This window comes from Entamoeba nuttalli (genome assembly GCF_000257125.1).
Source record: "Entamoeba nuttalli P19 unplaced genomic scaffold asmbl_3187, whole genome shotgun sequence".
Lineage (NCBI taxonomy): Eukaryota > Evosea > Mastigamoebida > Endamoebidae > Entamoeba > Entamoeba nuttalli.
In genome coordinates, this window is record NW_008575893.1 from 1 (window position 1) to 10,148 (window position 10,148).

Below are 10,148 nucleotides of genomic sequence, written 5' to 3' on the forward strand. Positions count from 1 at the left end.
TTTTTATTATTATTTTTATTAATTATTTATGAATAAATAAAAAAAATAAAAAAAAGAAATAGAATTGAATGATATTTAAGCCATTCCAAATCCTTGGTTACATTCAGAAATAGCCATTAATAATTTATCTTTTAAAACATCTAGTGTTTGATATTCTGGTATATCAATTGTATTAAAGCAGGTATGAGCAACTGGTAATTTTTCGCTACATGAAATTCTTTGAATAGTAAATGGCATTTTACCTCCATTTCCCATCAAATTTTTAAAACCTCCTAAAGGTACTTTTGATGATCCAGTAACAAATTGTAATAATAAAACTTTTTGTCTTTGTTCCATTTCATTAAATATTTCCCAGAACCATTGAATAACAGGGCTTTGAAGAGTATATCCTCGATATTCAGTATTTGCCATAAAATCTTCAGTATCTATATCAGGCATTCCAGAAATGAGAAGTTCTAATTCTGTGTCATAGAAACAATTAATCATTTCAAAAGGAATAATAGAATAGAACCCTTCTTTGAATAAGTCTATCTGTTTTTTAACAGACTTATTTAATTTATAATCAACCAATAGCTTTACATAAACTTGTTTATTTTTATCAGTAACATCAATATTTCTTCCATTGGGAATTAAATCATCAATAATTGTTTTTCCAAACTCTTCCCTTTCATAACAAAACTTCATGTCTAATCCTTCAACATTATTTTCTAATAACCATTTAAGATTTTTATAAAATTGTTGATCTACACTTTCCATATCACTTAAAGTAACTTCTTGTTGTAATAATGCTTTGTACATACTTTTTGTAAAATTAACATCAAGGAACTCTCCATCATAAACAGTTTTTGCTACAACCCTTCCAATAAATTTATATAATTCAATATCTCCAAATACTGCTGACATTGGGTTTGGTTGGAAGTGACCATCATCGGTTGGCATAAATAATAAATAATCTGCATTAAACATTGAGGTGGCAATAACTCGAAGCCATTCTTTTCTCAATCCACCCATATCAATTCCTTGCTCTCCAACAAATTTAACTTTTAGCCTTCCTTTCAAATCATCATTTGTAGCAAACATCAGTTGTGAATAACTTTCTTGGAAGATATTATTTCTATGAACTGAAATATAAAATCCTCTTCTTGAATGTCTTTTTTGCTCCTTCTTTATTTGTTTTCTAAAAATTTGTGCTTTGGCTTCAAACGTCAAATATTTGGGGTATCTAGACAATAAATTGAATGATGTTTTCAGTAATTGTGGTTCTATTCGAATAATTTTTTCCACCATCTCTTTGTATTTATCCAAGAACATATCAATTGACTTGAAAGTTTTTAATAAATCTGGTTTGGCTGCAATACAGAAATTCAAATAGCAATATGCTATTTCTAATAATATTTTCCTCATATTTTTATACTTTTTAATTAAATCATCCAATGTTTTTAATGATTGTTCTGTAAACAGCTCAGTAAAGGAACTAATTAAAGGAAGACCACTTTTAATATTTTGATCAATTGTCGCATTTATACATAAACAAAAAGATAAAATGACATCAAGGTCTTCATGTGTAAATATACCCTTTAACAAGAAATTATATTGATCAGTAATTGTTGATTTGATAGTATCAATCATTCCAGGGCTAGTAAATAATAATAAAACTGTTTGTCTGATAGCACTTTCAGAAAATATACCATATTGTTTGTTCAATGCGTTGACAAATCGTTCAAATGCAAGTTTTTTAAATACAATATAATTTGTTAATTGTGTTGATGTATTAATGTTAATCAGCAATTCACTAAAAGTAGCAGCAATTAAATGTTGAATAAAGATAGGTAATTCAGTTTTTTCTTCAAAAATATGTGCTACAATTGGTTGGATTAAATAGAAAAAGTCAGTTGATGTTATAGAATATTTTTTTCTATGATATAATGTTAATAGCACTAACTTTAAAGCTTTTTCTAATGAAATTATATCAACTTCTTCTTCAACGCCTGGCAAAATAATGTGTTGGTAAATTAATGTAACAATTTCAAAATACTTTATAGATTCTTGTGAGTTATAGTAATTCATTAAACAAATTAATTTATTTAATGCAATATTTGAAAGAACATAATTATTGGCAATGAATAACTTCGTTAATGGAACAATAGCCTCAACATCATAACTTGCTTCAACATCCTCATTTTGTACTTTTAATACATTGTAATGATCGTTGTAATCTTCACCGTCTAAATCACTATCACCAGAATCATCAGAAGCCATACCCCCATCAGTAAATGGTCCATACCTTGCACCTTCTCTTTGTAATTCTCTTGCCTCTGTGCGAAGGTCTTCAGGTAATAATTGTAGCATTGCCTCGTCAGCGTTTCTAAGAATATCTTCTCTTAGTACAGGATCTAAACCATAAATAAAATCGATTGTATTGTCTTGTTGTTGTGCATTTTGTTGAGTTTGTGGGTTTGTTGTATTATTTTGGTTTTGTGGCTCTGGGTGTTGTTGGTTATATTCCTCAATGATTTCTTCTTGAAGGTTAATAGGAAGTGAGAAGAATGTATTTGCATCAATGTCAGGAGGTAATGGTCTCCCATTGAACAAACGTTCGTTTTGTTCTTGTTCATTTTGTTGGATTTCTTCATTCTGCACCTGCTCTTGTGTTTGTTCATTTTGTTGGATTTGTTCATTCTGTTCTTGTATTTCTTGGCTTTCATTAGAACTAAATAAATTAGTACCAGGCATTATAAAATCTTCTTGGTTAGGTTGTTGTGGTACTTCATTTTGATTTGTTTGTTCTTGAGACTGTGGCACTTGGTTCTCTTGAGCTGGTTGTTCGTTTTGATTAACCTCCATTTGGTTTTGTTGTTCATTTTGGTTAACTTCCATTTGGTTTGGTTGTTGTTGGTTAGTAATACGAGAGTGTATACTTGTTTGTGAGTTATTTGGTATGTTTTGGTGTTCTTCTTCACCAAAATCGAAAAGATACATGAAGTTATCGTTTTGTAATAATTCATCAACGCCTCTATGTTGTTCTAAGCGTTGAATTTGCTGGGCAATATTTTGTGCTGCTTCACTTATTCTTTGGCGAAGATTGTCATTGTTTTCTCTAGATTCATAACCATTTAAATGTTCATGTTGTTCATGACCATCATCACTATTATCAGTTCTGTCATGATTTTCTATGTCATTTACTTGTCTAAGTAATCCTGTAGACTCTTCATGATTAAGTTGTTCATTTTCATTTTCATGGCTAGCGGTTTGTTCATATCCTTCATTTGTCAAATCAAACAAACTTTCCAATCCAAAATCATCAATTTCACTTACTTTCTTTTCATCGTTAGACTCAGTAGATAATTCTTGTTGGTGTTTAATAATTTTAATAATTGTATCATTTATTAAATTACTTTGTTGTTCTTGAATGTATTCTTGGGTTGTTTTAATAACTTCTATTTTGGTTGTTTTGGATTTCATTGAAAATGGGACCATAACTTTAAAGTCTTCTTTTACATTTTCTATTGGAATATTTTTAATAATCCGTTGTTCTTTACAACTTTGAATAAGTGCTTCATTTAAATTTGCTTTTATGTCTTTCATTTCATTAATAACATTTAATGAACTTAACAATTGATCAGTTTCTTTAACAATTGAAGTAATTACAATATATGGACTTAATCTAATCTTCATGACCCTTTTTATCAATTCATAAATTTCATTTTCTTTTATTTGGTTAAGTATAAACACAACAGTGAAATAAACTATATCGAAATATGCTGCTCTAATATTCATTATTTCTATGTATTTTTCCATTTGGAATTGACATTTTTGAATAGTTTGATCAATGTCTTCAATTCTTTCAATAATCCTTTTTACAGTAACCATAGAAATAATTGGTATACTAGACTCTGACTTATGGCTTATTACAGGGGTTTTGTCATATGACTCATTATGGAAAATTCGGATTAACAAGAGAGGATCTTGTCCTATGTTACTTTCAATACTTTGAATAAAGTCCATAACGTCAAATTTCCATTCAGTTGGTTCTTGTAATATTTTGATCAATCGTAACATTATATTCATTAAATAATATGAATTTTTATTTTGATATTCTAAATGTTCAATACCATATTCAACAAGTTCAATAATTCTTGACTTCTGGTCACCAAAAATAATATCATTACTTTTCCAAATATGCAAAATATTTGCAAATATTTCTCTTTCTCCTTGTTGATGTTGATTGAATTCTTTTTTGATTAAACAAATAAGTTCAAACAATTTTGAATAGTCTTCAGATTTGTTATTACACAATTTTTTTATAACAGTTAAAATGCCATCAGTAATATGATTAGTAGAAAGAATCTTATCTTGGAGTGTATTTATTTCGTCTAAATAAAATAAAATATCAGTATATGCAGAAGATAACATAATATTTGAAAGAATAGTTTCATATGAGAAAGATTCAATTTGTTGTTTGATGTAATAAAAATAATTCTTTTGAACTCTTACAGTGAATTGAACAAATGGTTCAGGTCTTTCTTGGAATTTATTTGGGAAAGGAGATTTCAAAATAATTAATAATGCAAGATTAATCCATGATGAATAACAATTAACTGGTAATATAAAGTTCAAAGGAGATGCTAAAATATCAAATAACTTTCTATATAACTTAAATGAATCTCCAAAAAATGATTTTTCATGAAGAACTCTAGTAATTAAAAAGTCATAAAATAATTTCAAAGGAATAAATGTTAACTCATCATGTTCTTTTGAATAATGTTGTAATAAAGTTATATAGTAGTTAACCATATTATCAATATAAGTTTCCATTTTTAAAGACTTCTTAAATGTTATAAAATCATTATTATCAATAAACCACAATAATCCAATACTCATCTCTTTTTCAAATTCTTGAGACTTTAAAGATGGTAATAATACGATTGAACAAAAATCATTTAAAATGGTTGTTGGTTCTGCAAGAAGATATAATATATAATCAAAAATTGCAAGAACACGATATCTTTTATCAATAGTATTAGTAGTAGTAAATCTAAATAATTGTGAATTGAAATTTGGTAATTGAATAATTTCTTGATAATATCTTTTAAAAATTTCTTTGATATAAATAGTTACATGTTCTTTAGGAATAGAGCTAATTAAAAAATGAGATTCTTCATTATACAAATAAATCTTATTTAATAAAACAGATATTTTATATAGTTCCATATTACTAACAAATTCATTGTTTGATAACTTATTATAAATATTTTGAAACATTTCTTTAACTAATATAATATAAACAGTACTAAAACGTTTATTAGAAACCAAATTAATTTCAAATGTTCTAAAATATTCATATGGTACATTTATTTCCATTCTCTTTTCAATAATTTTCTTTACATCTTTCTTTTTCATTCTATCCCCAAATGAACATAAAATATCTCCGAAATTTAATGCTGTTCTAACATAATACAATGCATTATTTTTACCAATACTTTCTTCAAATAATTCAATACCATATCTGTCATATATTTCTATTTGTTTTTCTTGCATGGACATTCTATTTTCTGAATACAACAATGGTGATCCATAACTAAAACGATATTTGTCTTTAATACTTTCAATGTTCCAATAAAAACTATCATTAATTTTATCTGCATTACATTCTTTAGCTATATAGTCTATAATTTTACATGAATCAGTTACTAATTGACTCAATAATTCTTTTGAAATCATTTTAAGATTTCTGTAATGTTCATGAACACTACTCCATACATCACTTCCTCCATATCTTAAACATAACAAAATACAGTTTATCATTAAAGAGTTAATATTATCATCACCACTGAATGCATCTGTATTTCTTAATTGTTTCATAAAAGAAGTATAATTACTAATAACCTCACCTAATACAACAGGACCATCTCCATCTATTACATTAAGTAATGGAAAACGTTCATCACTTTTCTTCAATATTTCAATAGTGTTTCTAATACATGATAAAGTCTTCTCAAATATTTTTGTTGCAATTGGACTTCCAATAAATTTTAAATAGAATCTAAATAAAATATTTTCTTGAAAAATACAAGAAAGAAAATCATAATTTAATGAATTGGCAATAAAAAAATCAACGACTAATTGAACATGTTCTTCATTAACGTGTGACATAGTAGAAATAATTGTCTCAGCAAATAATGAATAAATTTTACATATATCCCTCGAATTACTATTAACTTTTTTTAAATACTCATAGAATAAATCATTTCGTTGTTTTGTATTACCTTTAAAATTTGAGTGATCTTTAATAACAGAGAATATCCATCTATGAGCATATTCAGGAAGATCAGTTGAAGTGATATAAGGAATAACATATGAAAATTCAATTTGAGAAGTAATTTTTTTAATAATTTTCTTTGCGAAATATTTATCTTCAATAGACAATTCATTAATTAATCTATCTTCATGAATAATTTCTGATGAAGAAAGAAGGTCAGACTGGGGTTGAAGTTTATCTTGAGATAATAATGAAATAGCCATTTTAACTACTTCACTAAAACTTTCAATGAATATAATTCTATCTTTAAATAAATAAAATAAATTTCGAGTTTGAGGTACTTCCAATAAATGATTAAAAATAACAAATGGAAATTGATATGATTCAAGATTTAGTTCATCAGGTATTAAACACATTTGACTTGCAACATTTAATGCAAATAAATCATTCCATAAAGTAATAGTTTTGTTATTATTTTTAATCCACCATAATAAACGTGAGTCTGCTAAAAGTTGAATAGATTGACATTGATAAATTAATTGATAATAATCAATTTTATATTCAATAGAATTTTTTTGTAATTCTGTTTGTAATAATAATTCAAATGAATCTAATTTCTCTAAATTAAATGGTAAATAAAAATCATTTTTAATGAATGTATTTACTGTTGTAATAAAACTACATGTTGGATTAAATATATATGACAATGAAATAAAACATGTTGTTAAATACAAATTATTACATAACAAAAATCGTTCAAAGAAATGGAACATTATTCTGTTTTCATTATGAATAGAAAGAACAGAAAAATATTGTTTAATGATAAAAAATGCATTTATAAATTCTTTCATTAATTCCTCTAATTGGTTAACGTTTTGATGAGATAAATCAGCAATGAAAAATCCATTATTATTAATTACAGGAATATTATAAAATATGTTAAATACACTATTGGCAAGAAATGGAATAAGTGTAAAAATATTTTTTTTTAATTCCCTTGGAAGTGGAGATTGGTTGTATTTTTGTAATGAATTTATAAGTATTTCAATGTCATTTGTTTGATAAAATTGTATAATATTTGAAAGTGATTTAGGGCAATACTCAGACACCCCAAAGAAGTTTATTTGTTTAGACATTTCAAATTGACTTTTGTAAGTTCATCAAGTTCTTTTAGACATATTCTTTATTCAAGTTTAATTATATTTTTATAATAAAATTATAATAAACTTTCTTATGAGGTGTTGTGAAATGACAAAGATAAAACCTCAAAGTTGCAAAATTCAAAATGAGAATAAATGAATTAAATAATGCTATATATATCAATATATAAAAATAAAACAAAAAAAGAAAAAAGAAAAGAAGAGAAGAGAAGAACTAAAAATATGTAATCTAAAAAAGAGTTAAGAAATGAAAATATTATTTATTTTAATAATTTACACAAATGCACTAACTGTTTTTGAAGAATATAATAATAGATCAAAACAAGCTCAAAGAGAATTGTTAATTGAACATTTAAAACGACAAAATTCATTAAGATTATTAGGTAAAGTTGCAGGAAGTTCTTTGTCTTATAATGAAATTATTCAAGGATTAATTAAACAAAATACTATTGAAGCTCAAGAAGGAAAAGTTAGTGAAAAAAAATTTAAACAATTAATTGATGATCGTAATAAAGAAGTAGAGCAAAAAAGAATGGAATTATTACGTAGATTAGCTCAAAATGAAATAGACTCAGATCAAGCTAAATTAAATGAATTAAAACGTTCAGCATTAGTTGCAACTACATCTACCAACACTATTGACTTTACTGAACTTCAAAAAACAATAGAAAAAAAATGGAGAGCTCAAAGAAAAGCACTTATAATGTTAGAAAGAGCTCGTGATGCTAAAAATATTGCTTTGTTAGAACAATCCAGAAACCAACAATCCCCTTCATATTCTAGTAAAAAAAGAGCTGAATTTCATTTTAAAGTTGCACAAAAAAGAAATAAAATTGCAACAAAAGCTATTTCAAGAGCTCAAACTGCTAATCAAAAAGAAACCTTGTTGATTCTAAAAAAACAAGCAGAAATCAAAAACTTTGCATTAAAAAATGCTAAAAACGTTTTAAAAGAAACTTCAAGAAAAATCAAGAAATTTAATATTAGAGATAATTTAATTTAATATCAATTATATTTTATGTTAATATTTAATTTTTTTTTTACTATGTTAAAAGATTAAATTGGAATAAATTCTATTCCTTCCATTTTCATTTTAGTTATTAACTTTTCTTTCATTATTACTTCTCCTGTTGTACTTATCATTCCCATATATGTTTCACTTCTTTTACCAACTTCTACACTCTTTAAATATATTAATTTATTCTCATCATGAGGTAAAACTTTGATTGAACTAAACCCTTTATTAAAATCATGTTGAGGATCGTTTATTATATTAAAATGAATAAAGTCTTTAGTAGAAATAATGTAAGGACATCCACGAACTTCATCTTTAATATCATCATATCTCTCATTACTACATTTCCTAGGTGCAAAATACCATTTGTTAGCACTAGCTGAATATGCTACAGCTTCATGAATCATATATCCTTCTCCATAAATTCCAACCGCATTTTTTATTGCATTAAATTTATTTTTCCAATTAAGTACAGAAACTTTTCCATCAACATTTATTTGTTTCACATACAATGGATTATCATTCAAATATTCTCCTCTTGGAGTTGTAAATTCTTTTCCAATACTTCCTACATACATTGAGTCTTTATAAACAGTTGCCCATTCAATTTTCATTCCTTTATCAGAAAAGGAATCTCCATCTCTCAAAATAAGTCGAGGATATGCTTTTTTCTTTTCAATATCAATGGCACAAACTAAACCAGTTCTATCATCAAACCCATAGAGACTTCCATTGAAACTTAATAATTCACTTAATTCCATTCCTCTTCCATTTTCATTAATTGGTAAACTTATATTAAATTCTTCTTGCTCTTGAAAATCATATGAATTGCCTTGTCTGAAAATAATTCCTACTATAACAACAGACCTCCACATTTGACCTTCTTTACTAGCTTTGTCTAAATCACTTACTAAAGCAACTCTTAGTATTGGTGAATTTTTGTGATAAGATTTATATACTGGTTGATATTGATATGAATTAGGTGTTAACCTTTTAATTAATGCCATATCTCATTTATAAAATATAAATACAAACGATGTATTAAATAATTTAATATAAAAAACAAAAACAAATAAAAAAAGAATAGTTATTCCTACAAGTACAAATCCATAATGAAAATACACCAACCCATCGTTTTTGTTCATTAACTTTTTGGATTTTTAAGTTGTCAATTTTTTTTTGAACAGTTTCTTTTCATAAAAAATACTTTCCTCATCATCTTTTCACCCCATGATTGATTTATTTTATTTTTATTATAAAATATTTATTTTTGGTTAGATTTATTAAATTCTATTTATTCTTTTTTCTTTATTTTTAGTCAAAAAGAAATAAGAAAATGAAACAAAATGAACTTTTATCATTTTTGAAAACAAATATTTTCCACTCTAAACTAACATAAATGTGTCATGAATGACTTTAAAAATACTAATTTAAATATTATTTTAAAATGACAATACTTTTGATTATAAAAACAATATTTTTTTTCAATACTTTTTTAATAAACATAAAACCAATTTGAATAAAAGAAATTATTAAGAATTAAAAACATTGAAACAAACAATATAATTCTATTATTGTTATTTCCATTTATTGTTAATTATTTTATTAAAAAAAACCTAATTCTAAAATCAATCAATTCACTTAAAACAAAAGTTTCTCAATTTCATCTTTCATTGTTTCAACAGATGGTGCTGATTTTCCTTTATCATTAATA

At 25.6% G+C, this 10,148-nt stretch overlaps 4 protein-coding genes across 4 annotated transcripts in view; 1 reads left to right on the top strand and 3 right to left on the bottom strand.

Annotated features, from left to right (window-relative positions):
- Positions 1–75: 75 nt before the first annotated feature.
- ENU1_058210 (ubiquitin ligase, putative) lies at positions 76–7,395 on the bottom strand (the record flags this gene model as incomplete). The annotated part of the gene is made up of 2 exons (XM_008858069.1): positions 76–2,838; positions 2,872–7,395. The coding sequence occupies 2 exons, from the start codon at positions 7,393–7,395 to the stop codon at positions 76–78; spliced, it is 7,287 nt and encodes a 2,428-aa protein (XP_008856291.1).
- Positions 7,396–7,666: 271 nt separating this feature from the next.
- Positions 7,667–8,422, top strand: ENU1_058220 (hypothetical protein; the record flags this gene model as incomplete). Its single annotated transcript, XM_008858070.1, has 1 exon — positions 7,667–8,422. The coding sequence occupies one exon, from the start codon at positions 7,667–7,669 to the stop codon at positions 8,420–8,422; it is 756 nt and encodes a 251-aa protein (XP_008856292.1).
- Positions 8,423–8,475: 53 nt separating this feature from the next.
- ENU1_058230 (apyrase, putative) lies at positions 8,476–9,441 on the bottom strand (the record flags this gene model as incomplete). Its single annotated transcript, XM_008858071.1, has 1 exon — positions 8,476–9,441. One exon carries the CDS (start codon positions 9,439–9,441, stop codon positions 8,476–8,478), a length of 966 nt encoding a protein of 321 aa, XP_008856293.1.
- Positions 9,442–10,075: 634 nt separating this feature from the next.
- The window catches only part of ENU1_058240 (13 kDa ribonucleoprotein-associated protein, putative), a gene marked incomplete at both ends in the record, with an annotated part of 366 nt that continues 293 nt past the window's right edge, over positions 10,076–10,148 (bottom strand). The window contains one exon of the mRNA XM_008858072.1: positions 10,076–10,148. This exon is cut by the window's right edge and continues 293 nt beyond it. Coding sequence (XP_008856294.1) covers positions 10,076–10,148 — 73 coding nt within the window.